This window comes from Elephantulus edwardii, unplaced genomic scaffold (genome assembly GCF_000299155.1).
Source record: "Elephantulus edwardii isolate Elephantulus edwardi_28Jun2011 unplaced genomic scaffold, EleEdw1.0 scaffold00048, whole genome shotgun sequence".
Classification (NCBI taxonomy): Eukaryota; Metazoa; Chordata; class Mammalia; order Macroscelidea; family Macroscelididae; genus Elephantulus; species Elephantulus edwardii.
In genome coordinates this window covers 3,950,578-3,977,764 of record NW_006399798.1, presented here as the reverse complement: position 1 = coordinate 3,977,764, position 27,187 = coordinate 3,950,578, and the positions used below count along the sequence as shown (strand labels likewise).

General features: G+C 57.9%; 2 protein-coding genes across 2 annotated transcripts; one reads left to right on the top strand and one right to left on the bottom strand.

The window, feature by feature from the left end:
* On the bottom strand, positions 1 to 15,526 carry TMC6 (transmembrane channel-like 6). The gene is made up of 20 exons (XM_006886352.1): positions 15,483 to 15,526; positions 15,191 to 15,358; positions 14,995 to 15,086; positions 14,614 to 14,760; positions 11,095 to 11,200; positions 10,858 to 10,954; positions 10,311 to 10,568; positions 9,828 to 10,018; positions 7,897 to 8,041; positions 6,810 to 6,965; positions 6,368 to 6,374; positions 6,175 to 6,319; positions 6,002 to 6,083; positions 5,801 to 5,898; positions 4,474 to 4,569; positions 4,092 to 4,167; positions 2,556 to 2,689; positions 2,268 to 2,444; positions 1,796 to 1,874; positions 1 to 72 (listed from the first exon to the last, which is right to left on the bottom strand). Exons 1-20 carry the CDS (start codon positions 15,524 to 15,526, stop codon positions 1 to 3), a joined length of 2,370 nt encoding a protein of 789 aa, XP_006886414.1.
* A 1,991-nt stretch (positions 15,527 to 17,517) lies between these two features.
* LOC102874695 lies at positions 17,518 to 27,153 on the top strand. Its single transcript, XM_006886351.1, has 12 exons — positions 17,518 to 17,542; positions 17,701 to 17,837; positions 18,521 to 18,835; positions 19,431 to 19,615; positions 19,757 to 19,905; positions 20,154 to 20,303; positions 20,582 to 20,664; positions 21,471 to 21,569; positions 22,689 to 22,800; positions 23,760 to 23,899; positions 26,686 to 26,774; positions 27,114 to 27,153. The coding sequence occupies exons 1-12, from the start codon at positions 17,518 to 17,520 to the stop codon at positions 27,151 to 27,153; spliced, it is 1,524 nt and encodes a 507-aa protein (XP_006886413.1).
* The last annotated feature ends 34 nt before the right edge of the window (positions 27,154 to 27,187 follow it).

Sequence of the window (27,187 nt, the reverse complement as noted above, 5' to 3'; positions counted from 1 at the left end):
TCACCTGCTCCTCTCCTTCCTCTCATAGACAGAATGAAGTTTATTGATTAAGAAGATCTTGTCCTCTCCCTCCTAGAAGAGCAGAACAGGGAAGGGGTGAGTGTACTTCATCCATCTGTCTGTCCACAACCACAGGATTCATGCAGCACCTGGGGCTCTAAACAAGCTTCATCTCACGTCACCAGCAGCAAAAGACAGAAGAGGCATCGAGGCAAAGCCGAGGGGCGCGCAGAGCCAAGGAAAGGCCACATACGGTACTTTTTCACAAATAAGGTGCAGACTAAAAGGACATTTTTTAAGCGACTCCGGCTCAAGATAAGTTTCCTGTGCACTTTATGTGACTCTTAGGCCTGTGCAAGTTACATGCGGGAAAACAGCTCCAAGTCCCTTCGTGGCCAGGGTGACACGGGAAAGGTGATCAGCACGTAAGATGAACACCTGAGCTGGTCTGCCGCTTTGCAGCTGGGCCTGCACCGCACTAACCAGGCTGCTTCCTCCTGCCCTCCGGGTCACTGGCTGAGAATGGGTGGCACCGGGCAGTTCTTGGATGACCGTGCAGAAAGCACATGTCTCATGGGGCACAGTGGACACCAAGCGAGTGTCAGCATCGAGTCAGCCCTCACAGGGAAGAGAACTTGCTGTCGGCTCCTTCCAGGGACCTGGTGCCCTGGCCCAACCCTGGCGTCTACAGTGGGAACCGAGGGGAGGGGCCATAGGCCCTCGAGGCACAGACAGAAAGGGCCGCAAAGCCTCAGTGCTCTAAGCCACCCTGTCCACACCCAGGGAAGCAGGGCCCCTGGGCTGGTCACACTCAGTCCCAACAGACAAGTGGCTGGGGCCCCACCCAGGTAACAGGAGAGACCAAGCCTCCTCCAACACTCATAGCCCATCTCCCCCCCTGCCCCAGAGGTACCCCTGCAGGATACCCTGCTCTCAGCACCCCTCTGGGAACACGCTGGTGAGGGCAAGGGGCTGCAGTGGTCTGTCAGCAGTTCTGGCACTGTCTCCTGGGCCCTCTGCTGCAGAGCCGTGAACTTGGCATCATGGGGCTGGCAGGGCGTCCACCTGCTCCACCCTCCCTGTCCTCACGCTGTCCCACATGTGACCACAGGACCCTTCTACTGCATCCAGTGGGCACGGTGCGGGAGACGCGAGGTGGACTCGGACTTGAAGCCACAGAAAAGTCAAGTGGGAAAGAACAAGGCAAGACTTCTCCTGAGGAGTGTTGTCAGAGTCCCAGGGTTCATTTCAAGTCCCCAGGAAATGTGTCCCGTTAGCCAGTTCCAGCAGGTTCCACAGGAGCAGCTGCTCCAGGCCCGAGACTCTGCTGGTGCACAAGCAGCCTTCACCAACCCAGGCGGCCAAATGTCAGCAAGAACCCTGATCACCACATGGTGAGGCATCTGACAAGTGGGCAGGTCCCCCTAGGCTGCCTCCCAGGGTGACCACTGAGCAGCAGAAAGGTGGGATGGGGCTCTCTACCCCCACATGTGGTATGTGCTGGAAGAAAAATGCACTGTTTCCCTCTCTTGTTTGTAACATCAGGGCATTGATCCCCTCCTTGTGCCTGCCCCACCTAGAAGCCCACGAGCCACTTCAAGTAGCTCCATCCCGAGGCCTGAAATGCGGCCTTTGGCTGGAGCCAGGCAGCACCAGGAACCACTCTGTGTTTGTTGGTGCTACTACTGTTTGACAAAGGACCCCAGACCCTGTCCTGTCAAGGTAGTGGGTGGTCTCATGTGACCCTGGGTGAAGGTCACATGGTGTGACCCCAGGACAAGGACTCAGCACTCACATTGCTGATCTGCTCCTTGAGAAGACAAATGACCTTCCGCTGGCCCTTCACCACCTGGATGTTAAGGTAGATGACAGCCCTGTGGGAGATGGGCAGTCAGGGGGGCTTCCTGGTCCACGTCCTACAGGCCAGGGAGCACCTCCCAGGGGCCAGGTCCCTCCTGGGGTCCACGGCCCTCTCAGGGTGCAGGGTCCTCTCAGGGTTCAGGGCCCTCCTGGGGCATAGGGCTTTCCTGGGGTGCAGGACCTCTCAAGGTGCAAAGCATTCTAGGGATGCAGGGCCTCTTATAGTGCAGGGGACCTTTTTGGGGTACAGGATCCTCCCTGGGTGCAAGACCCTCTTTGGGTACAGAACCCTCTTGAGGTGTGAAACTTCCCTGGGACGAGGGACCCTCCTAGGGTCCAGGGTCTTCTCAGGGTGCCAGCCCCCTCCCCAGGTGAAGGGCCCCCTGGGGTGTAGCCCCCACACTCACAGCAATATGGCGGACACCAGGAAGATGAAGAAGGTATTCTCCAGCAGATAGTGGTAGACCCAGGGCAGCCAGGAGACCTGGTGGCCACCCTGCTCCAGGTGACGCACCCACACCTTGCCCGCCTCATACATGGTGTCCAGGGTCTGGAAGGGGCCGCACATGCTGGACGGCTTCACCCTGGGCAGTGGGAAGGGGACTGGTGAAGTCCTCCCCATCCCAGGCTCAGGACACCCCACTCCACCCTCGGGTCCCCGGGTCCTCCCCGCCGCCAGGGGGCGCTGTACGCACCGCCACACGGCGCAGCAGACGAAGACGGCGGCGCCCAGGAAGGACGGGAAGCAGAGCAGCGTGGCGAAGACCATGCTCATGCGGGAGGCCAGCCAGGGCCTGCGGGGGGCCTGGCAGTTGGCCATCAGGCTCGTCTGCGGGACAGAGGCCACCGTCACTGCTGCCCACCGGCCACCCTGCCTCTGCCTGGGGGGGACACCCCAAAGGGGAGAAGCAGGCCTCATGCCAGCCAGGCCCCGACTCCGTGGGACCCCTGACCCCGTGGGACCCCTGACCCCGTGGGAGCCTGACCCCCGACCCCGTGGGACCCTGACCCCGTGGGACCCTGACCCCCGACCCCGTGGGAACCCCGACCCCGGGAGACCCCAGACCCCGTGGGACCCCTGACCCCGTGGGACCCCTGACCCCGTGGGACCCCTGACCCCGTGGGACCCTGACCCCGTGGGACCCTGACCCCGTGGGACCTGACCCCCGACCCCGTGGGAACCCCGACCCCGGGAGACCCCAGACCCCGTGGGACCAACCCCGTGGGAACCCCGACCCCGTGGGGACCCAGACCCCGTAGGGACCCAGACCCCGTGGGACCCCAGACCCCGTGGGACCCCTGACCCCGTGGGACCCCTGACCCCGTGGGACCCCTGACGCCGTGGGACCCCGACCCCGTGGGACCCCGACCCCGTGGGACCCCGACCCCGTGGGAACCCCGACCCCAGACCCTGTGGGGACCCCAGACCCCGTGGGACCCCTGACCCCGTGGGACCCCTGACCCCGTGGGACCCCTGACCCCAGACCCCGGGGGCCGGCTGGGCCGTGGACAGAGGAGGGTGTGGAGTTGGAGAACCCGAAGTGAGCATTCTGTCCAGCATGTCTGAGCCAGGGACCCCCAACACAGCCCCCTAGGACCTGGCCAGGGGCACAAGGACCAGGCTCTCTGAAAGCCAGAAGTGGAACAAAGCTCCCATTTCTCAACCAGTGGGCACCCCCACCCTGAGGGCAGAGGCCAGAGTCACCTCCCGAACTGGCCGAGTGCTGCATAAGCAGGGATGCTGCCCAGCCTGGCTCCCGTTGTCAGACTGACCCAGGGGCACTAGACACCAGCCCCCTGGCTCGAGGGGGTTTGACAATGGCGTGCCAGGCCATGCGCCATGCCTCCTGGATAGAACATACCAAGCATTCCTGCCTGGGGAGGAGGCATCCTGTCTGAGTGAGAGGGGTTCTGACCCTTCCTGCCAGGGTTGATGGGCTTGGTTGGCCCTGCTTGACCTCAGCGAGAGGTTCTGGGCATGCCTGCTTAGGGTGGAGGGACAGTGGGCGTGCCTGACCTCAGGGAGGTGCTCTGAGTACCCCTGTCTGATGTTGGGGGTGCTGGACACGCCTACCCATGGTGGGTATGGGGCGTTCCTGACCTCAGTGAGGGGTCTGGTGTTCCTGACCTCAGGGGGGTCCTGGTATTGATGCCCAGGCTTGAGGGGTCTCCGTGTTCCTGACCTCGGAGGGGGTGCCTGCCTGGGGTTGAGGGTCTGGGCACCCCTTTACCTTCTTGATGTAGAACAGAAGCAGCAGCTTCAGGATCTGCATGGCGGGGAGCAGTGGCGAGAAGAGAACCCCTAGCCTGGGGGAGGGGTCTGCATGTCAGGGGTCAGCCTGGCCTCCATGTCCCTTTCTTGGACTAAACATTTCCCTACCCTGGCTGAGAGTTGAAGCAAACTCCTAGTCTCTCCCAGATCCACCCCAAGGCAGGGCTGGGGAACCTGGAAGCTGTCATTCCAGACCCCCCAGGCCAGCCCAGCTGCTTAGGTCCTTCCCAGCAGGAGGAGAGAGTGAGTATTAGAGAGGCGGGCACCACTGGGCTCCCCCTCCTTATCACCCCCAGTACCCTCTACCTCCCAGCCTAGTAGCAGGAGGTGGGGATGCTCACCAGGTCAGAGTCTGTCCATAGATCAGGTCCAGGACGTTCCGGGCAATGTCAAACTCCGGCTTCCGTGGCCTCTTCAGCTTCTTCTCTGAGACAAGCCTGGGGCAGAGGCCAAGGGTCAGCCTGGAGAGGGCCACCCCAGAACAGGCCTCTGAAGTCACCTGCCCATCCTGCCTCAGGTGCCCATAGACCTAGGGGATCAGTAGTGCCCAGGGCCCAGCATTCTGGTCACAGCCTTCTGGTCCATATCTAATGTTCACACCCAACTGCATATAAGACATGCATACACACTCACCTAACATGTGCATACTTGTTCATAGCTGTGTACAAGACACACACACGCACACACACACATCCACCCCTCATCCAAGGCACAGTTCCCATCTAAGATGTGCATGAACTTTTGTCTAAAACATGCACATACCCTGTACCAGTCAGATCCGATTTGACGGTACACACACACAAAAATAATAAAAAAATTTTTTTTTTAAATCCAGGACAGATGTATTTACGCTCACACCAAATCTAGAACATAACCCTTGGGTTAGCATGCAACTCCCTACAGACTAGGCCACCTGAGCACCCCTAAGAACTGCAGCCAAGGGACCCCCAGTGGGAGAGGGGAGAGAAGAGACAGAGCCCTCGTGAGCCTTCTGTTCCACTTTTTAGCCTACAACTGCTCTGAAAAAGTCTTTAAAAAAAAACCAACAACAATTTTCTTGCTAAATCCATACATTCTCAAATTACACAAATACAAAAAGCAGAAAATAATCACTCAAGATGCCAGCACCCAGAAGCTCAGTGTGGGCACTCGGAAAGTGACCCTCTGCACTGAGGACCAGCCAGGGGCCTCAAAACTGCCCCTCCCCACTCTCTCTCCTCTTAACAAAAAAGTTACCATGATGGAATGGAAAATGTGTTCTCTATTTACCACAGCATAGGGTCGCTATGAATCGCAAGCGACTCGACGGCACATAACAACAACAATTTTTACACATGTTCAAAAAGAGCTTTTAAACAGATTGTTTTGAATATCATTTTCCTTTCCAGCCTAAAAACGTGTTACATCCTGTCTCGTGGGCGTTGCTTCAGCTAAAGATCCAGCTCAAAGAGTGCAGGCTGGGAAGGTGGGGACTCCTGCCTGGGTCTGCTCTCCTGAGGACCGAGACCCCCCCAGGTGCTGTCACCTGCCCCCAGCCCACTGTGGGTGCCCAGAGCACAAGAGCAAGGACTTGGCCTGCAGGGGGTGCCGTGTCCCCATGCCCTCACCCACATGATGCGCCCTCCCCCCACGGCCTGCAGGGGGTGCCGTGTTCAGGGGTGGTCTCACCTCCAGGCCAGCTCCCCGATGAGCGTGTCCAGCAGCAGGAAGATGAAGTCCATCACCATGAAGCGGTACAGCTCCTGGCCCACGAAGTCCTCCCAGCACTGAAACCACAGCCGGGCCCTCAGTCCCCCGCATGGCCCACAACCCCCAGGCCACAGTCTACCTGGTCCCCACGCCTCCTCCCGCACCTGGCCGCCCCCTCACCTGGCCGCTCAGGACGCCCACCCGGCGGCCTAGCCAGTGGTAGCTCAGGATGCCCAGGATGACCATCTTAAGGATGAGGTTCCTGCGGGGGTGCGATGTGGAGAGTGAGGGGTGCATGGCAGGCAGGGGAGCCCCAGGAGGCAGCCCCAGGCCACAGCCCTGCCCCCACACACCTGCAGATGGCCACGTACACCTCCTGCACTGGGGACTCGTGCTGCTCCAGAGAGGCCAGCCCCCGGAAGAGGTAAGGGGCCACCAGGTTGATGAGGCTGACCACCAGGGGCAAGGACAGCAGCGCCGCCTCCTGGCCCGCGGCCACTGTCCCACCAGCAGCCGAGGTGGTCAGCTAGGGTGAGGGGAGGGGACAGGGTGACTGTGGGGACTAGAGGTCCAGCAGGAGGAGGGGACTGAACTGGAGATAATCTCTCCCTCACCCCCTCTCCCCTAACACACAGCGCGTGTGCGCGCGCGCGCACACACACACACACACACACACACACACACACAGGGCCTCAAGTTCAAGACACAGGAAGCGAGGTGGGGGCGGGGTTAGAACACAGGTGCGCAAAGAAGGAAACCAGAAAAGATCCGGAAGTGAAAGGAGAGAAAGGGGGACATCCCAGGAAACGAAGGGGCAGGAGGGTCGCTGGTGAGGCGGGCAGAGCCCACTGCAGGCCTTCAGCCTAAGCAGGGGCTGGTCTCACACAGCACCCCAGCTCTCCTGGGCCCCCAACACCAAAGGGAGTCTTGCTAGAGGACTGGGGTCCCGGGAGCTCACCCTTGCCCCCTCTCAGCCTCAGGGGCCCACCTGCATCATGTGCTCTGAGAAGGCGTAGACCGCCACGGCGCAGCCCATGGTGGTCCCCAGGCATAGCAGCCACACGAGGCCCAGCACGGCCACCCGCCGCAGCCGCCCACACACGCTCCGGGGGACCCGCTGCAGCTGCCACTCGGCCAGCATCTCCTGGGGAGGACAAATGTCAGCACTGAGTGACACAGACATACACATGCATGGGACACCTGAACGGGGCACACACACACAGGCCACATGCTCAGGACATGTGGGGACACACATATGGGACATAGGGACACAGAGGACATGAAGACACACACGTGGGGCACATGCTCAGGACGCAGGGGACATGCACATGGAATGCAGGAAGAGGGGGGCACATGGAAGTAGCCATGCCACCACCCCCATCCACACACAAAACCCACCAACCTCGCTCCCACCCAGCCTCCCACCCTGCGCCCACCCCCTGGCCACTCCCTGTCCATCCCCTCCACACCACCATGCTGGGCTTCCCCATCTGTGTGGGTGGCCCCACCACACCAGGATCCCCATGGCCTCAGCACCTGGAAGTACCCTCTAGGGTGACTGCACCATTCCTGCAGCATAAAACCCCAAAGGCTGAGCACAGCCCTTGCAGGCCAGCTCTGTCCCTTCCAGCCCTGGGGCCCGAGACAAGTGACAGTTTCCACACTGTTCCAGGGAAAGAGGTTCCTAAGGACAGGGCCAACACCTGTCCAGCAGGCACTACCCTGCCCCATGACTCAGGCCATCAGGGGCTGCAGCCCAGGACAGATGGACAGAGGGGCATGCTGAATCCCAGGGGAATGGAGGACAACCTGACCATCACCTGCAGACTGTTCTGCAGACTGTTCTGCTGGCCCAGCCCCCACACATCCAGGGCAGTGGCCGCTATGCTCACTGCAGAACCCAGGGACCCCCCCAGTGGTGGAAAATGGAGGAAACCCCAAATGCTGAGGGTGCAGAAGTGACACCCTGTCAATTATAGGTGAGGACCGGACACCCCAGCCCCTTGAATGCTCAGTCTGGTCCAAGTGAACCGCGCTGGCCTGCCTGGCTATCCGGCAAGGAGCAGCTCACTAACCTTCAGCTGGGTGTGGAGGTTGTTCTGCTGCAGGATGGTGGCCCAATCCTGCGTCACTTTGTAGTCCCAGGAGCAGAAAACGGTGATAGCGTGGACCCCCAATGTGCTGCCCACGCGGTAGCTGTCCCCAAAAGAACGGGACATGCTGGAGGAAAGGAGAACCAGAGGAGTCAGTATGGGGCCAGGAGGCACAGCTCAGGGAGAAGGCCCACAGGCAGTCCCTGCACCAAGCCCTACCTTCCACCCAGGGAGTCCCTTGGCACCTTCGCCCACCTCCAGCCCAGGGCAGGCAGGACAGTGCTGTGGACAGTGCTAGACCTGCCCTGTCTGGTATGGGACTCTCTGCAGTCTTATGGGACCAGAACAACTCGCAGATTCATCACCATGGACTCACCACAGGGCCTTTGCACTGTCCCTCCCATTGCTCAAAACTCTCATTTAACCTCCCTGTCTCAGGGCTATTGCCACTTCCTGGGAAATCTGCTCTGGCCCCTCTGCTGTGTTCTCATAACACCCAACAGCAATGCCCCTGGGCTCTTAGAGGCTCATGTCGCCATTGGTCTGTCTTTTCTCCTGGACAGCGTCTGTAGGGCAGGGACCACACACATTTACCTCCCTGCTCTGAGCACAGGGAACGTCCGTGGGACGGTGGGTGCACATGAGTGAGTGGATCGATGTGCATGGATGAGTGGGTCTGTCAGTTGATGAATGGATGGATGGGTAGATGCATCAACAAGTAGATTAATGGATGCATAGATGGACAAATGAATACACAGATGAAGGGTGGAGATGGACAAGGAGATGGATGGACAGGGTGATGAAAGGACTGATGAATCAATCAACTAATGAGTCTGTGTATACCGATGGACAGTGGGTGGAGGTAAATGAATGAGCCAATTGACAGGTGATGGATAAGGAAGTGGAGGGATCAGCAGATAGAGAAAGGAGTGTTCAGAAAAAGAGATGGATGGATAAACAGATGGATGGATGAACAGGTACATGGGTCAGTGAGTGGCTGATGGACGGATGGGTAGACGAATGGATGAATGTTGTTGTGTACCAGGGAGTCAGAACGGACTCATAACTGACCCTATTAGTTTTTCAGAAGCAGTTTAATTGCACAGAAGGAAATTGTTCATCTTTCTCCCAGAGAGAGAGGCAGGTGGATTTGAACCACCTGCCTTTGGGATGGCAGCACCACTTCTTACCACTAGATCACCAGAGCTCCCTAGATGGATGAATGGATTGGGGAAATGGACAGATGGATGGATTAATGGATGGGTGATAATGAGAAAGTTGAGAGATGGATGAATAGAAAGATGAACAAATGGACAGATGTTTTGATGAATGGGTAAAGGAGGGAGGGGCAAGGATGGATGATGGATGGATGATGGATGGATGGATGGATGGATGATGGATGGATGATGGATGATGGATGGATGGATGGATGGATGAGTGGATGATGGATGGATGGATGGATGAGTGGATGATGGATGGATGGATGGATGGATGATGGATGGATGATGGATGGATGGATGGATGGATGGATGATGGATGGATGGATGGATGGATGGATGATGGATGGATGGATGATGGATGATGGATGGATGGATGATGGATGGATGGATGAGTGGATGATGGATGGATGGATGGATGGATGATGGATGGATGATGGATGGATGATGGATGGATGGATGGATGGATGATGGATGGATGGATGGATGGATGGATGGATGATGGATGGATGGATGGATGATGGATGGATGGATGGATGGATGATGGATGGATGGATGGATGGATGGATGGATGGATGGATGGATGGATGATGGATGATGGATGATGGATGATGGATGGATGGATGAGTGGATGATGATGGATGGTGGATGATGGATGGATGGATGGATGGAGTTCATGTGACAAAGCGCTGTTACCTGTAAACGAGGGTGATGCAGGTGATAAAGAAGGCCGTGCCCATAGTGAAGAGGTAGGCCAGGGGCATGTTGTAGGGCAGGCCCCTGGCCCCCGGAGTACACTGACTGCCCTCTAGCGGTGGGGCGCACGGCTGGTTCAGCGTGATGTTGCTGTAGTAGCCATAGTACATGACGGTGTGGGTGAAATAACCCTGTAGAGAGGAGGCCAGCCCAGTCAAGGACCCCTCCTACTCCCCTACCTCCCACCCTGCCCCAACCCACCCTCAGGCCATGAGAGGAAGGGGAGGCCTTCCACTTGGGGGGGCAGTGAGAAAGGCCAAAGAGAGAAAGGGCCATAAAAGGGCAATGAAGAGACCAGAGAGACAAAGGTCTCCCAGCAGAGGGTGAGGTGGCACTGGGACCCTGCAGGGCAGGAGGCAGAGAGGCAGCAGGGTCCTGGCTGCTGCATGTGTGGGAACCTGCTAGGGTGTGGGGGGCACTCACCCCGCCCGTGAGGAGCTCCAGGCCTGTGAAGGTGGGGGCAGGGTGCAGCGGGGTGGGCGGAAAGGCAGCCTGCACGCCCACGATGAAGGCCAGCAGGGGCAACAGCAGGAGGGCATTGAAGGCCAACAGGGTCTTGAGGAAGAGGAAGTAGGAGAGTACACTGGACCCGAACTGGCCGCCGATCCGCTTCAGGGCATAGTGCCAGGGTGTGAGGGAGTTCAGGCCTGAGAGCAGCACCAGCCCCATGCTGTGCAAGGCCTGTGGGAAGAGAGCTGGATGGGAAGGTTCCCTGGATGCCCAAGAGAGTACCAGGGGCAGGGCCAGGGCCAGGCTGTAAGAGCCAATGGAGGGACCCAGGCACTGTGACTCCAGGCTGGGGAGGCCCTGGGTGAGGACCCGGTCAAAGGGAGACCCTGGATGGGGGCCCATGGAGAGAAAGAGAAGTAGCAGTGAAGGATTCATGGATGCTGAAGACCCCACGACTGGCCTGGATCTGCCTTGTCCCACCCTACACAAAGCCACTTAGCCCAGAACCCGAGGTTCCTACCAGGACACAGCTATACTTGAGACGGTTGCAGCAGGAACACACCCCACGTGGACCCTGCTGGCCCCTCCGCTTCCCCACTGGGGTCTGGCTTTCCTCTCTGGGGGCAGAAGCAACCATCAGCCTGGACAAAGTGAGGCCCAGTCCTCCCTGGAACCACCCACCACCAACTCAGACCCGTACCCCCACACCTCCACCCTGACATTGTGGTCCACATGCACAGAAAGAGGGGGGACTGACCGAAGACCACGCTTCTCTGCCAGGCTCAGCGGCATTCCTCGGAGCATGTGATCCTGCTGGGTCCCCGACAGGCCCTGGAGCTCTTGGACGAGGAGGCTCCGCTTCTCTGCAGAAATGAGGGTGCTGGGTCAGTCCGCAGCAGGACAGCCTAGGGCCCCAGCCCTGGAAGGCCAGTCTGCCCACTTCTCCTCCTCACAACGCGGGCTCCTCTCTGAAGCCCAATCTTTCTCTGCCCTGGCTCAGCCTGGCCCGTGCTCAAAGCCTGGTCATACAGGTGCTTTCCAGTGTAGGACAGATTCAAGTCCCACCCAGCTGTCTGATCTGTGCATTTGATACCCCTCAGTGTTGATGTTGTTGTGTACCCTCAAGTGGGAACCGGCCCACAGCTGACCCTCCAGCAGGTTTTCAGAGGCACTTAATCCCACTGGAGGAGACTGCCCATGGTTCTCCTGCAGAGCAGCTGGTGGTTTTGAACTAAAAACAAACAAAAAACCCCACCAAAACCCACAAGTCTCTGCTATGGAGTCAGAATTGACTCACAGCTGACCTGCCAGTTAGTTTCCAAAGCTGTAAACCACACAGGAAGAGATTATCCATCTTTTTCCCTGGCCTGAACAACAGTGGTTTGGGGCTGTGCAAGACACACAATTTTGGATTAGTAGTGTAACATCCTGCAGTTTTGCTACCAGGCCCCTTTGTTGCCACTAGATACAATGTTGCAGTGAGTAACTTGGTGATGTAGTGTCATCTCTCACATGTTCACTTGCACAAAACCCTGGATTGAAAGGTGTTGCCAAAACCACCCATAATGCAATGTAGGAACTATATAGTTATAAAAAGATGAAGGGTGGAATGCAGCACCCCTGATCTCATCACAGACCTAATCATATGTAAGGGGACTTTCCCAGGGGTGTAGCCAGTAACCCCTTTTATTTTATAAGAAATCCACTTCCTAAACAACATGCCACCAGAAACTCTATGAACTTTGATGAATATCCATAGCTGTAGAGGGGCTTCAGGACTTTTGGTCATAGGATCGCTACTCAGAGGCTATCAACAACAGCAATAAAAGCTGAGTGTGGGACCTCAGTACCACCAGGAAGCAACCACCCAGAGTAGAGTAAGTCTGTCTGGACCCAGATCCCTGCACAAGGATGAGACTCAGCACTGGGGCCGGGCAGGGCACATGAGACCTCCAAGGAACTCCGGGCCAAGAGATTCTGGAGACAAGGCCCTTCCTCCAGGACTGACAGAGAGCCATCCCCCTGAGCTGGCACCATGAATTTGGATTTCTAGCTTCCAAAACAGTGAGATAATAAAGTTCTGTTTATTAAAGCCATCCTCTTGTGATATCCACCTTCTAGGAGCACTAGAGAACAAGACATGGATGGTCAGAAGTCAACTTCATAAAAATGACAGTAATAATTAAAAGTGAAAAACACAAGAGGTGCATAACTTATGCAAGAACTCATTTAGGACAGAGTTATCAGAACAAGGGGCCCTGGTGGCATACGGCATAGGCTAATAACAAAATTCTGGTGGTTCAAATCCACCAGACACCATGACATTTTCAAACTAAAAAAAACACCAGACACCATGACATTTTCAAACTAAAAAAAAAAGAACACTTCATCGCCATCGCGTTAGATCAAGTGGAAACCCACTCAGAGCTGACCCTGGGGTTGGTGTTGTTCGTAGGGGCCAGCTTGCCAACTAGGGCTGATGTGAGCCCGGCCCTGCCGTTGTGGCCATCAGCAGACTCAAACCCGCGGCTCCGGTCATGATGCCACTCCATCCGCTTGAAGGTCTTCCTCTCTCTGACCATCACCTTTCCCAGCATGACGTCCATTTCCCAGGACGTGCCTCTCCTGACAGCTTGCCCACTGGATGAGACCAAGTTTCACTGTTATCCCTCTTAGCAACAGCAAGGCTGTACTTTTCCAAGACAGATGTTTCTTCTTCCAGCAGTCCATGGGATATTCAGTACTTTTCTCCAAAACAAGTCAAAGGTATCGATTCTTCGATCATCCTTATTCAACTATATATAATCTCCAACTATTCAGACTCCATTTAGCCGTCTGATTATCATGCAGCTCAGAGACACAGCAAAAGTGGGTGTGTGTGTGTGTGTGTGTGTGTGTGTGCGCGCGCGCGTGCTGCCTTGGGATTCTGAATCTGTTTCAAACCAAACTTAGCCACCCTGGAGCTGCACTTGATGCAAGCTGCATCGTCTAGCTTCTAAGAAAGCAGCTGAAAAGGACATGGCTTAGATCAGACACACCTTAGTCTTTAAACTGACATCTTTGCTCTTAAGCTCTTAGGAGAGGTCCTTGATAGTAGAGCTCCCTAATGCAACATGCCTTTCGACTTCCTGACTGCTGGTATCAATAGTATTGATTGTGGATCCAAGTAAGATAAAGTCATTGACAACTTCAATCTTCGATGCTGATGGAGGCCGAGTGGTGAGATTTTTTGTTTTCTTGATGTTGAGATGTAATCCATATGAGAGGCTGTCTTTGATATTCTGCAGCAGGTATTTAAAATCCTCTTCACTTCCGGAAAGCAAAGTTGCGTCATTAATACAAGCTGCATCTATCCTGATACCACATTCTTTTTTTTTATTTTATTTTATTTTATTTTATTATTTTGTGGGTGTGTACCGTCAAATCAGATCTGACTGGTACAGAAGGAGATTGCCCCTCCTTCTCCAGCAGAGCATCTGGTGGATTCGAACTGCGCACCTCTGAGATTGCAGTGCTACATTCTTCTTTCTATAGTCCAATTTCTCAAATGATTTGTTCTGTATACAGATTGAATAGGTAAGGAGAAAGCACACAGCCCTGACCCACACTTTTCCTCTTTAAACCGACCACGCAGAGTTCCTCTGCTCTGTTTGGACAAAAGCTTCCTGGTCGAGGTTTAAAACAAGTACAATTAAGTGTTCTGGGATTCTCAGTGTCATCCATAATTTATTATGATCCACACAGCCAAATGCCTTTACGTAGTCAATATAATATATGTAAACACTTTTCTGGCATTCTCTGCTTTCAGCCACGATCCACATGGGGTCGGTAATGCGAGCCCTCATTCTGTGGCCTCCTGTAACCCTCTAGCCATGGCAAATCATGTGAGGAGACGTTGTACATCTCTCTCCCCTGGTGCTGCCGGTACATTTAAACCACAGGAGAGGCACCACCTTGGGGTCGGCTGCACAGCCCCCTACGTGCCGGCCACAGCGCGCCCTCCCTGGAATCTATGGCCCCGGAAAGCAGCAGAAGGTCACCCACCAGATGTCAGACTTGATGAGATGGTGTGGTTATAGCCAGAATGGAACCCCATAATAAGTTGGCAACTTTTTGCATTTTGGGGAGCAAATGAGCTTAATGTGACTGAGTGCTGACAGTGGGGAGGGGGGCTGTAGTCTGGAAGGCCCCTCTCTCTGCCCTGGAGCCATTATAGAAAGAACAGTGGCACGGAGTGTCCAGCCGGGGCCGTCCTGCTGGTCCTGCCTGCACTCACCCTCCTCCTGATGGATGTCGGGGTCCAGCTCCAGGTCGCGGCCATGCAGGCTGGGCCTGGCACCGTGGAGCGGGGGCCGGTGGCCCCGGCGACGAAGCCGTACAGTGCGGTTGTAGTACTGAGAGATGATAGCCCCACGGCTGCGGCCTGCAGAGGCAAGGGTCAGCGGGCCTCCCCACCAGTTCCCCCCCGGACCCCCATTGTATCACAGAAGGGGCTGGCCCACGCTCCTCCCTGGGACCAGGTTTCCTCACCCTCGGCCGCCAAGTTCCCAGGAGCCTATTTTTACTGGAGTCTATTTTAGAACTCGGAGTGGGGAGGGGTGGCTGAGCTCATGGGCACTGGTGGCACTTGGTGGTACATGCACGCCGGTCCACTCACCAATCGTACGGCTGGGCATGCTGGCCAGGACTCGGAGGGTGGCTGCGCTGTACGAAGGGCCGCCCCCAGGCTCCAGGATGGCCTGGTGGTCTCTGTCTACAACAGCAAGGATTTACCAGAGTCCTGGGGGCTCAGCCATGGCACCTTCATCCCGAGGCTGGCAGCCTCCTGGGAGGACATGATCTAGGGGGCAGACCTACCTGGGGCCCCTGGGGTCTCTGCGGCTCCACTTCTCGGCTCCCATGCAGGCAGCTCCAGCCCCTCCTCAGGCCCCGAGGCCTCCACCCATTGGCTCTGCTCCTGGATGAGCTGATGGAAGGAGTTGTGGACCTCGTCCTCATCGTAGGGGCTGGGCTCCTGGCTGCTGTGTGGGGCAGGGACAGGGTTTAAGGGGGGACCAGCCCTGCCCCCCACAGCCTCCCTGGATGTGACCTGTCCAGTGGACAGTGGGGAAGGGGACAGCAGGCACTCAGCCCTGCAGCACTTACCCCCAGTCCCCTGGGGTCTCGGGGACATTGAGGACGAAGGCCATTGGCTATACCCTACACCAGCCCTGGGCTCAGCTCCTGCTGCCCATCTGAGGGGAGAGTGAGCACCCTCACTGATGCTGACCCTCCCACAATCCAGAGCACTGCACCCTCTCCCTCAGGGACCAGGGAAACAGCGCCACCCTCATCCACTGCCAAAGGTCAAGTCAGAAAGCTCTGCTGACCAGGGGGAGCCCCTCCCTTCCAGGAGGATGGAGGACCGGAAGGAAGGGTGTGGGGTCCAGCAGCGTCCCATCTGTTTCCTCAATGTTGCCAATCCCTGGGAAAAGGGGAAGGGCGTCTGTGGCTCCTAGGACGCTGCTGGGGTCCAGACATCACCTTCTTAATGAGAAAGGGCAGAAGGGCTAGGGTGGACTGGGGCCATCCGCGTCCTGTAACCCGAGTGCACTTCACCTTCCAGTCGCCACTGACACCAGACTCAAGAGTGGCCACTCCTGCTGGCCCACCAGCTCAGACCCTCCCTTCACGTACACACACAAGGCTCAGAACGGCCAGTCCCCACGCCCACCTTTGCCAGGGCAAAGGCACTCTGTTCCCAGGAGGTCACACCCCACATTCTGTCACGTGGACTGAAGGAGGGGAGGACAGTGAACAGGCCTCCTTTGTCCCAGCCGGTCACCACGGGGCACAATGGGAACCAGCAGGGCCTTGTCTCTGACGCCAACCCTGATCCACCCTGGTCCGTTCACCCAACAGTAGTTGCAAGGCAGATAACAAAGAAAGTCCCCACCGCAACCTACCCCCGAGATGACCCAGCCCTGGGCTGACCCTCTCCTGGGTCCTCCCCACCCTCACCAAGGGAGCCTGCTGGGCGGGACTAAGGTTCAGACACCCACCAGCCGGACAGCGTCCCCTGGAGGGAGGCTCCTGAGCACAGACCCCGCCCCCTCTCTTCCGGGCAGCAGAGGGCAGGGGGCAGCAGGAAAGCGGGAGCCAGGCGGGGTTACCCTGGCTAAGGCTCCCTGTGACACCCTCACCAAGTTCAGACTGGGGTGCGGGGCCCCAAACACACCCTTCTGCAAGCGGGCTGGGGAAGAAGTTGCAGCGGGGAGCCTGGCAGGGAGAGCTCCGGGCTTTCAAATGAGGGGACATCCAGGGCCAACACGGGGCGGGCGCTGGGCCACACACTCACCATCCTGAGCCCTTAGCCAGGTGGGGAGGTCCAAGGAAGGCCTTTCCCAGGACGTCACCCCAGCCGGCCGAGAGGGGCCCAGCCCCGCCCTGGAGACAGCCAATTCCGGGGGCCTCTGCACCCCCTCACCAGTCCCCCAGCGGCCAGTGTGACCCGGTCTCCCTCAGGGTCGAAAGTTGCCCGGCAGCCTGGGTGGGGTGAGATCCAGGAACCGAGCGAGCTCAGAGCCGCCAGGAGGCAGAGCTGGGTGGAGGAAGGCCACCCGGAGGGAGGGGACGCGGTGGGGCCGGGAGAGCAGACGGCGGGCTGTCCCCCAAACCCCGAGACTGGGATCCCGGCAGATCTCGGTACCCCTCCCCTGGCCACTCACCTGGGAGCAGCTCACCTGTCTCCGAGGGCGCCGCCTGGAGGCGGGTCCTGAGGTTGGGCCGGACCTTGGGGCCTGGGGGGGGCGGGAACGAGAGTCCGGGTTCATGCCCACGTGGTGGCGGGCAGGGCAGTCACGTGATTGGTCCCCACCTCCGGCGCCTGCGGACACCCGTTGTCTAGGCATCTCCGCTTCCCTTGCCGCATGCCCAGGTGTCAGCTCTATTCTCAGCCTCCCCCCCCCCCCCCCCCCCCCCGCCCCGGGGCCCCCCTTTTTTCCCCCCCCCCCCCCCCCCCCCCCGGGAGGGGGTCTCTCACTTTTAAAAGGTTCTATATCCGCATGTTTCAAAGAGGGACAATAATACCAGACCCATAAATTTCCTAGAGTAGTTGTTTAAGTGGATGGTGCTAAAAACTCAGAGGTACAGAGCAGGAAGGGTCACCCCTCCTCTCGGGGGGGGGGCCCCGGGGCGCAACATGGCCCCACCCCCACGGGCTGGCGGTAATGGGGTTATTTCCCCTTCCCGTAACGGGCGTGGTTTCTGCTGTTTACCTCGCCCGCTCTGCACACTTCCTGTGTGCAAGGCTGGGAGAGATGGAGAGAGGGGCCGGTCTCCCCGCGCTGAGGGAGGTGGGCCTGCATCCCCCCTCATTTCACAGCTGGGGAAGCAGAGCCTGAGGGCGTTACTGAGCTCCCAGCCAGGGCCCACCGTGACTCTGGCGCTGTCCTGACTGGGGATGTGCCCGAGAAGCCCCCAGGGGTCCAGGGGAGGAGGCAGTCCTGCTGGGGAGAAGCTGTGAGAAGCAGTGAGCTTCTCCCGGATGCTCGCAAAGGGCAGACAGCATGAGCACGTGCTGGGGGGCGACCCTGGACAGGGGCCCTGAGGGCGGGGTGCAGAAGGCGGCGGGGTGGGGTCCGCAGAGCTCAGGCTGTGCCCACCCACCCTGCTCTCCACCCACTACTTCTCTTTCTTTTCACACCCAGCTTTGAACTTGCATGAACCCGGGGCCCTACTTGAGGGGCACCTCCTCCAACCAGGCCTCCTGGATTACTCCACGCCGTCAGCTGTGGAATCCTGTTTGCACCTTGCTGGTCCTCACCCCTCACCACCACTATCTGAGACCACAGTGGGGCTGGAGCTCGGGAACCCAGAGTCGGACAGAGCAGGGGAAGCCACAAGACCTGAGCTGATGGCCTTGGAGGGGACGGGGAGACGTAGGAAAGGCGGGCCTGGGCCTGGGTACACGGGTAGGAAACCGACCAAGGTTACGGTCCAGCAGGGAGCAAAGGCCCCGAGTGGCAGAGTTCCGAGGGACCGCCCCGCCCCCATTATCACCGGGGCCACTCGCACTGGGCCACTTGCAGCGCACAGATAAGGAGGCTCCGCACGCCCGCTGTGTGCAGCCCTGCCCGTTGAGGCCCCATCTGGTTTTTGCCCCGACAGCCTCTCTCCGGGGTCCGCCCCCCCTCTCCCTGCAGACCACTCGCTCAGATCTGGGCTCCCGGCCGGAAGGGGGCGGACCGAGGGGCCCGCCCTGCGCAGCCCCGCAGCCTGCAGGCGCAGCCCCCGCCAAGGCTCGGACTGGGGCGCGCTGCCAGGCTGCCCGAGGGCGCGCCTTCCTGCGGGGCCCCCGGGGCGCATCCAACGCTGCCCGCTGCCCGCCTGACCCTCCTGTGTCCTCCGCCACTGGGGCTGCATCTCACCTGCCCTCGGCGCCCCGAAAGCCGCAGGAAGTGCCTCCGGGCCTCCGTTTCGGGTGGAGGAAACTGAAGGGGAACCGGGGTTCCTGTCATGTGACGTCTCCCCCTCCTCCTGCTTACTCCCCCCGACCTGCCTGGCGGGAACGCATCTGAGGAGGGGGCTCCTCCAGGGACTGGACCCCTTCGGCACCCAGGTGAGCTGGGTACAGAACTGGTGGCAAAAGTGGGGAGGAACTGAAGAGGGAGCCGAGATGGGGGGACTTCGGGGAGGGGTCCCTCCACCCCTCTCACCACTGGTGTTGCAGCGACAGCCCTTCATGGGGACCCAGGGCTGACCCTAGATTTTGGATCAGGGGAGTCAGGGTATTCTTGGCTGACCACTGTGAATCTGCGGATAGAGCTGCGCTCTTGAGGGAGAATCCGTGGGGTGACCTAAGGGTGACCTGGGGCCCCAGGGGCTGAGGATGAGGCGAACAGGCCCTGCGGGCGCCTCACTTACCCACGACCACGCCTGGCCCTGGCTTTCCCTGTGTCTTGGACTTTTCTCCCCATTTCATAGATGGGGAAACCGAGGCGCTTCTAGACACTTTGTGAGTGGAGCAGGACCCAGCTGGCTTCTCCCTCTTCATTTCTGATCCTGCCAGGGTCAAGACCTTAACGTTCACCTAGCTGGCCCCCCATCCCCCAGCGCCGTGGACCACAGGCAGAGATGCAGCAGCTGCAGGCGGAGGCCTCCGGGCAGCCCCTTGGAGAGGGGAAACTGGGGGAGCCGGGGCCAGAGGAGCTGTGGGAGCAGGAGATGGAGAGGCTGTGTGCTTCCAGGGCGCCCGTGCGCACGCTGCCCTACGCCATGGTCGACAAGCGTCTCATCCGGTGGGTGCTGCCCTGCAGGGCGAAGCGTGGGATGCCCCCAGGACGCATAGAGGAGGCCTGGAGAGACCCCAGCCCAGGGCTCTGCTCTGCCAGCACGGAGGGTGTGTAAATCAGGCCACCACATCCCCACCTCTGTTGCAGGCTGCTTCGGGAGCCCGAGGGGGCCCAGCCTTCGTTGGGGGAGCGGTGGCAGCAGCGTCGACAGGCTACGGGAAGGCGCCTCCGGGAAACCGCCAAGCGCCTGGCCAGTGGCTTCGGACTCTGGGAGGGGGCTCTCTACGAGATCGGGGGTAGGTCTGCTCCCCGATGCCCAAGTGCCCTGTCTGAAGTCTCCACCTCCAGCTCCCAGCCCGTCTGTCCCATGCCCCACTCCCCCCAGGTCACTCCAGGCGCCAAACCTGAGTGGGTGGCAGCGGCCCCTGGTGGCTATCAGCAGTACTGCTTGAGAGGCTGCCCGCGAAGGTCACTGCCCATCACGAGGGGTGGTCAGGCCGCCCTGGGTCTGAGCCTCCCCGGCTATCCGGCTCTTCTCCCACAGGCCTCTTCGGCACCGGAGTCCAGTCCTACTTCACCTTCCTGCGCTTCCTGCTGCTGCTCAACCTGCTGGCCGTCGTGCTGACCACCAGCTTCGTGCTGCTGCCTCTGGTCTGGCTCCGTGCCCCTGACCCAGCGCCCGCCCTGAACCTGAGTGAGTCCTGGGTCCTGTGAGCCCCCCCAGGTGCCCACATGAAGGGGAGGTCCCTGGAGACCATCAGCACCATTGCCTGGTCCAAGGCTCAGAGCTGAGACAGCCTGGACCCTGCCCAGCCCCAGGGCTCCCCAAGCCTTCCTGTCCACAGGGCACCTCCTCACACAGCCTGAGATCCCTGCTCAGGCTCCCTGCGGCTGAGAGTTATGGGGTTGGTGGGGGCAGAGCCTTGTCTAAGCCCCGGTAAGCCCTCCTGACGGCCCCTCTCCTTCTCCCAGCCCTCCAGTGCCCCGGAAGCTCCCAGCCCCAGTTGGGCCTTCAGAAGTTTCACAATCAATTCTGGAATGTCTTAACCGGCAGGGTGAGTGGGAACACTCCTAGCCATGACCCCAAGGTCCAAGCAACCTGGGAACTGGCCTCAGAGGAGCCCTCAAAAAATGTAGGCCCAAACTCAGTTATAAAACACACGAAGCTTACTGTTCTGATGACACTGTGGAGCCGCTGTGGTCCTCAGACCCCCTTGACATCTGGAACCACCTCCCTGAAACCACCATGCACTGACAGAGGTAGAAAGTGAATAGCCAAGCATGGGGGGGCAGCGTCTGCCCCCGATGAAGCTCAGAAGGCAGGAAGGGGCGGAAAAGATGGACACAGGACCGGGGACCCAGGAGGAAGTGGAAGATGCTGATACATCCTGGGGATTGCAACTATGTTACAAAACAAATGTACAAACTGCTGAATGGAAAGACATTTTCTCTGTAAACATTCACCCAAATCACAACTAGATAGAGATAGCACAAGAAAGGGACCAAGGGAGTTCACATCCCGGACAGCGGGGCCTCCAGAGGGACAAGGACAGGCCAGGGAGAGGGCCAGATAGGAGCCCATGCTGCGTGACCCACTCCACATGTCTGGTGTCTCTCAGCTAGGGGTGGCGGGGACAGAGAACAAGAGGAAGAAAGCACCAGGCCTCTGGGGTGAGCCACGCAGCGCTTGCCATTATGAGGTCCCAGGTTTGAGTCTTGACTATTCCTTAAGGCTGTGTGACATTGGGCATATTGCCTGCCCTCTCTGAGCCTCTGTGAAAGGGGGATGCTCTTGCTGCAAGTGAGTGGACACAGAGTCTGCACGTGGCTCGTGCCCAGTTGTCACCCCTGATGTCCCCAGGCCTTCAACAGCACCTATCTTTTTTATGGTGCGTACCGGGCGGAGCCCGAGAGCAGCTCTACATACAGCATCCGCCTGGCCTACCTCCTCAGCCCCCTGGCCTGCCTGCTCCTCTGCTTCTGTGGGACACTGCAGCGGTGAGAGAGGGCGGGGTTCCCCGCCACCCCTCCTTGACATGGCACTCCCTGGGTGTTCATCAGAAGCTCTGGAGCCGGTGTCCCCGCCTGCAGACCTCACTGTCTGTGTTCCCTTAAGCCCACCCAGGCCAAGGTCAACACTGCACCTGGGGCTCTGAGGGCCCACCCCACCTCAGAGCAGAACCAAGGCTGAGGCTGGAGGTGGGCGCCCTCTCCACTGGGCCACAGCCTCTGCTCCCTGCAGGATGGTGAAGGGGCTGCCGCAGAAGCCGTTCCTGGGCCGGGACCACAGCACCCCGCTTAGCGCCAAAATCTTCTCCTCCTGGGACTTCTGCATCCGTGTGCAGGAAGCCGCCACTATCAAGAAGCAAGAGATTAGCAATGAGTTCAAGGTGAGCGGGTGTGAGCATGTCTGCATGAGTGTGAGCACAAATGGGGTGTGAGCCAGCAAGGGGGGGGCGTGTCTGTGTGAGGGTGTGAGCATGTCTGCATGAGTGTGAGCAGGTGGGCGAGCACGTGCGTGTGAGCATGAGGAAGGTGAGGTGCGGGTGAGCGAGTGTGTGAGCTGCTGTGAGTGTGACAGCTAATCAGTGAGGGAGTGTGTCTACGTGAATGGGCGCATGTGAGCACATGCGTGTGTGCATGTGAGGGGATGTGTGTGAGTGGGGCTGAGTGTGAGCGGGTGGGTGAGAGCCTGTGAATGAGTGAGTTTTGTCTGAGTGTGCACACGTGAGTGTGAGCGTGAACGATGAGTGTGCATGGCTGTGAGGGTGGGTGGGTATGTGTCGGGGTGCCTGAGTGGCGTGAGGGTGCAAGCCCACAGGGTGTGGCCTGTGAGTGTGCACAGGTTTTTCTGGCAGGACCTGGAGGTGCTCACTCACCTGCACAGGTATCAGGAGAAGAGTGTAGACAGTGTCCCTGCCCAGCCCCAGAGCGGGTCCCCCCCCCGCAGGGTCCTGGGCCAGGTCTGTCTAGCAGCGCCTCGCCCAGCCCACACCTCACTCCCCGCTTGCCCACGACAGGTGGAGCTGGAGGAGGAGCGTCGCTTCCAGCAGGTACAGCAGCAGACCCGCGCCCAGAGGGCCTACCACCTGCTCACCTACCTTCGGGTCAACCTTCTCATTGGTCTCCTCGTGGCCGGGGCCATCAGCGCCATCTTCTGGGCCACCAAGTACTCGCAGGACAACAAGGAGGTGCGTTCACCACTCCCCATGACAGAGCCAAGGTTAAGGCAGTCGGCCAAGGTCACGGGCAGATCCCACTGGCCATGCTGCTTCTTCACTGTCCTTCCGACCATTCCCCTGGCCTGCAGGACCCAGACCTGGCCCGAGACTGTGGGAAGCAGAGCTGAGAGCAGCCGCGTCCCTCAGTCACGTTCACACACACTCACAGCCGTGCACGCCCACACTCACTCATCCACACTCATGGACACTGGTACACACTTATCCACAATCATACACACGATCACACACTCATGTTCATAGTTACACACTCATCTGCACTAACATACACAATCACACACGCATCCATATCACACTCCCACATATATGCACTCATGTCCCTGGAGCACACACTCACCTCACACATATTCACAAGCCATAGCCATGGTCGCACACTCAGGCACCCATATCCATGATCACACTCACGTAGTCACATGCCGTCACATTCACTCACTCATGCACACTATAATCACAAACACCATCACCCTCACAGTCATGTCCAGCAGGTCATCACCCCTCATGCTCACACTCACATGCTCTCACACACACTTTCACTCACATGCCTAACCACATGCTCGCACTTGGGCACACACACCACATCACACGCACACACTGCTGCACATTTACACAACCACACTCACCCCAACCACACATGTGTGCACACACTCCCACACTCAGACATGCACACACACAACGGCATCACACACACAGTTGCACATTCACACAACCACACTCACCCCAACCACACACGCGTGCACTCACACATGCACACACACACCGGCATCACACACACACTGTTGCACATTCACAGAACCACACTCACCCCAACCACACACGCGTGCACACACACAGCCACACTCACACTCAGGCACTCCCACATGCACACACACCCCCCACTCACTCTCACATTCCGTGCCTGCACGTTCCCACAGGAATCTCTGTTCCTGCTGCTCCAGTATCTGCCCCCTGGGGTCATCGCTGTGGTCAACTTTCTGGGCCCCCTGCTGTTTGTCTTCCTGGTCCAGCTGGAGAACTACCCTCCGAACACCGAGGTCAACCTCATCCTGATCTGGTAAGTGCCACCCTGGGGAGATGACTAGTGGACGGCGAGTAGAGGAAGGCAGGAGGTGTGTGATGAGGATATGCATGCCCACAGCTCTGGGTCCATTATTGTCTGGGACCGGAGTCCCTGAGCTAGGGACTTATCTCCCTGACCAGAGGGACAGGCCAGAGGGAAAGCAGACAGACTCCTCTAGAACACACAGCCTCAGGGGCGGAGCCCAGGTCTCAGGTTTCCATCCCTGCCTCCAAAGAGCAGCCCCTGAGTGGTGCTGAATGGTAATAATCTCTTGATGTCTGACTGAAGAGTTCACTGCTTACAGCCTGCAGGGCTTGGTGACCACAGCCTTAAAGACCCCAGGTGACACTACCACCTATGCAAACCATGGCCCAGTCAACCAGACATACAGGGGGAGGGGCACAGCTCAGTTCCCAACAGCCATCATGCCTATTATGAGTTACAGTCACCAGGTGTGCAGGAGCTCTGGCGGCTTAGTGGTAAGGAGTAACATTACCAACACAAAGGTGGTGGTTGTTGTTATGTGCCGTCGAGTCGTCTGAGACTCATAGTGACCCTATGTACAACAACCCTAAACCCTGCTCTATCCTGTGCCAGTCGCACTGTCTCTGACACACCCATCCTGATTACCCCAGTCACTGAATCAATCCACCTCATAGAAGGTCTTCCCCTCCTGCGCTGTCCCTCTACTCTACCCAGCATGATGTCCCTCTCTAAAGACCTGTCTCTCCTTACAACATGTCCAAAGTATGTCAGGCGAAGCCCCAGAATCCTTGCCTTCAAGGAGCAGCCTGGTTTAACCCTCTCTAGGATGACTCTGTTTTCTTGGCAGTCCATGGTACATTCAATACTCTTCTCCAGCACCACAGCTCAAAGGCGTCAATTCTCCTTCTATCCTCCCTAGTCATTTTCCAACTCTCTGATGCATAACAAGTGATTGCAAAAACCATGGCCTGTATCAGGCGTACCTTAGTCTCCAGAGAGACACCGTTGCTCTTGAGTACTTTAGAGAGGTCCCTAACCGCAGACTTTCCCATCGCAATACATTTTTTTATTTCCTGGCTACTTAGGTGCTAAGAGTGTTGACCGTGGAGCCGAGCAAACACAAAGGTACACAGTTCAAATCCACCAGCTGCTCCATGCACTAGTTGGGCAATCAACTCCCATGCAGTTCACTGCCTCTGAAAACCCACTGGTGGGTCAGCTGTGGTTTGGTTATGACTCTACGGAACACAACCACAAGTGTGCAGAGCATACGGTTGTGATGCAGGTGATAATGCAAGCACGCCAGATGTTAACAGGTGGGAGAGGAACGGAAGATCTTGTGTCCAGGAAGAGTTCTGAAAGCTTAGCATGTTTCTTCACCATTTCTCTTGTTAGTTGCCCTCAAGTCGATCCCGACTCAGGGCGACCCCATCTGTGCAAAGGAGAACCACTCTGTGCGGTTCTGACTGCTTGTTGGAGGGGAAGGAACCACACGGTATCTATTTAAGGTGTTGCAAAAGGAAGATCTCTATAACACAACTAAATATAATAATTGGAGGAAGACCCAAAAACAATCCACGACGCCTTCACAAGCCAGCGTGTGGTTTGGAGAGTTCATGTGCTCTGTTTGGACCAACACTAGATCCAGGGGTTTCAGGATTGTCGTCTCTTGGAAGCAAATGGTCAGGTCTTTCTTTTACAGTGCAGTGAGGTGGGTTTGAACTTCCAGTTTTTTGGCTGGTAGCCCAGTGCCTGAAAGAGCAAGGATGTTAAAGACGAAAGTGTGCCTGATCCAAGCCATGGTTTTTGCAGTTGCCTTCTATGCATCTGAAAGTTGGACAGTGAATAAGAACAATGGAAAATTTGGTGTCTTCGAACTGTGGTGTTGGCCGAGTACTGAGTATTCCATGTTGTTGTTGTTGTTGTTGTTATGCACCATCAAGTGGGAACAGACCCAGAGCAGACCTCCCTGGGATTTCCAGAGGCAGTGTGTCATAGGAAAGGAGCCTGCATATTTCTCTTGTGGGGGGGCTGGTGAGTTCGAACCACATGCCTATGGGTTGGCAGCGCCTCCCCTTCCTGCCAGGCCACCAAAATATCCCATGGACCGTCAAAAGATCAAATAAATCTGTCCTGGAGAAAGTGCAACCAGGGTGTTCCTTACAGGCAAAGATGATGTTGAAACTTTGTCACACACACTTTGGGCAAATTGTCAGGGGGGACCAGTCCTTTGAAAAAGATAACATGCTGGGAAATGTGGAGGGCCAGGGAGAGAAGGGGAGACCCTCAACAAGACAGACTGGAACAGTGACCACACCAAGGGGCTCGAACCTGATGGGGTGAGGTGGCACAGGTAGAGCAAGATGCCATGTGGAGTTCATAGCTCTGCTGTGAGTCACAGTTAATCGGAAGGCACCGACCAACAACACAGCCCCGTGCTTCACCGTGTGTACCGCCCAGGGACTCCTGCTCCATGGTTGCTTTAGTCACTCACTGCCACCCAGTCAATTCCAGCTCCTGACAGTGCTGTCAGAGCAGAACAGCTGGGTAGGGTTCCTAAGGCTGTGTGACCTTTCTTCACAGTGAAGCATGCTGGGAGTCTCCAAGGTGGATGGGGGAGGGTGACAGGACACCTCACTTTTCTCGACTGATTTAAAAACAGAATGAACCCCTTGCCCACAAATCCTACAGAGAGTGGGTAGGAGTGGGGCCCCAGGGACACATTTTGGGAGCTTTGGAGGAGGGTGGAAAGGCTTGGATCTCTCCAGGCTTACCTAGGCCCCTCCCCCGTCCAGGTGCGTGGTGCTAAAGCTGGCCAGCCTCAGCATGTTCTCCATCTCGCTGGGCCAGACAGTGCTCTGCCTTGGCAGAAACACCACCAGCTGTGAGTCCTTCGGCTACAACGCCTGTGACTACCAGGTGGCTGCTGCTGTCCCTACCCCTCAACCACGCCCGGCCCTCCCTATGCCCCCTCCTGTCCTGCTGTCCACCCCGCACCTGGGGAAAAGCCGCCACACACAGCAGCTCCTCCGAGGGGCGCTGTCCACATGCCACCAGGTGCTGTGCCTGCAGCTGTCCTGGCCGTGGGGTTTCTCCCATACCTCTCCATGCTCAGGACCCTGTTTGACTTAGAAATCACATCAGATTCTGGCAGGGCCTCGGTGGGGAGGCTGGGCCCCCAGGTGGTGACTGCCTCTCTCCCTGCCTGCCCTCTGCCCCCCAGTGCTGGGAGAACTCCGTGGGGGAGGAATTCTACAAGCTGAGCATCTTCAACTTCCTCCTGACCGTGGCCTTCGC

Bases quoted from the DNA above. Each gene is read 5' to 3' on its own strand.
- TMC6 (XM_006886352.1), bottom strand. From the start codon at position 15,526: ATGGCCTTCGTCCTCAATGTCCCCGAGACCCCAGGGGACTGGGG. The intron at 10,019-10,310 runs GTGAGTGCCCCC...TCCTCTCTACAG, and splicing joins TGGAGCTCCTCACGGGCGGG to GGTTATTTCACCCACACCGT. The intron at 4,168-4,473 runs GTGAGCATCCCC...CCCCTCCCCCAG, and splicing joins TATGGACAGACTCTGACCTG to GCTAGGGGTTCTCTTCTCGC.
- LOC102874695 (XM_006886351.1), top strand. From the start codon at position 17,518: ATGGCCCCACCCCCACGGGCTGGCG. The intron at 19,616-19,756 runs GTGGGTGCTGCC...CCTCTGTTGCAG, and splicing joins GTCGACAAGCGTCTCATCCG to GCTGCTTCGGGAGCCCGAGG. The intron at 20,304-20,581 runs GTGAGTCCTGGG...TCCTTCTCCCAG, and splicing joins AGCGCCCGCCCTGAACCTGA to CCCTCCAGTGCCCCGGAAGC.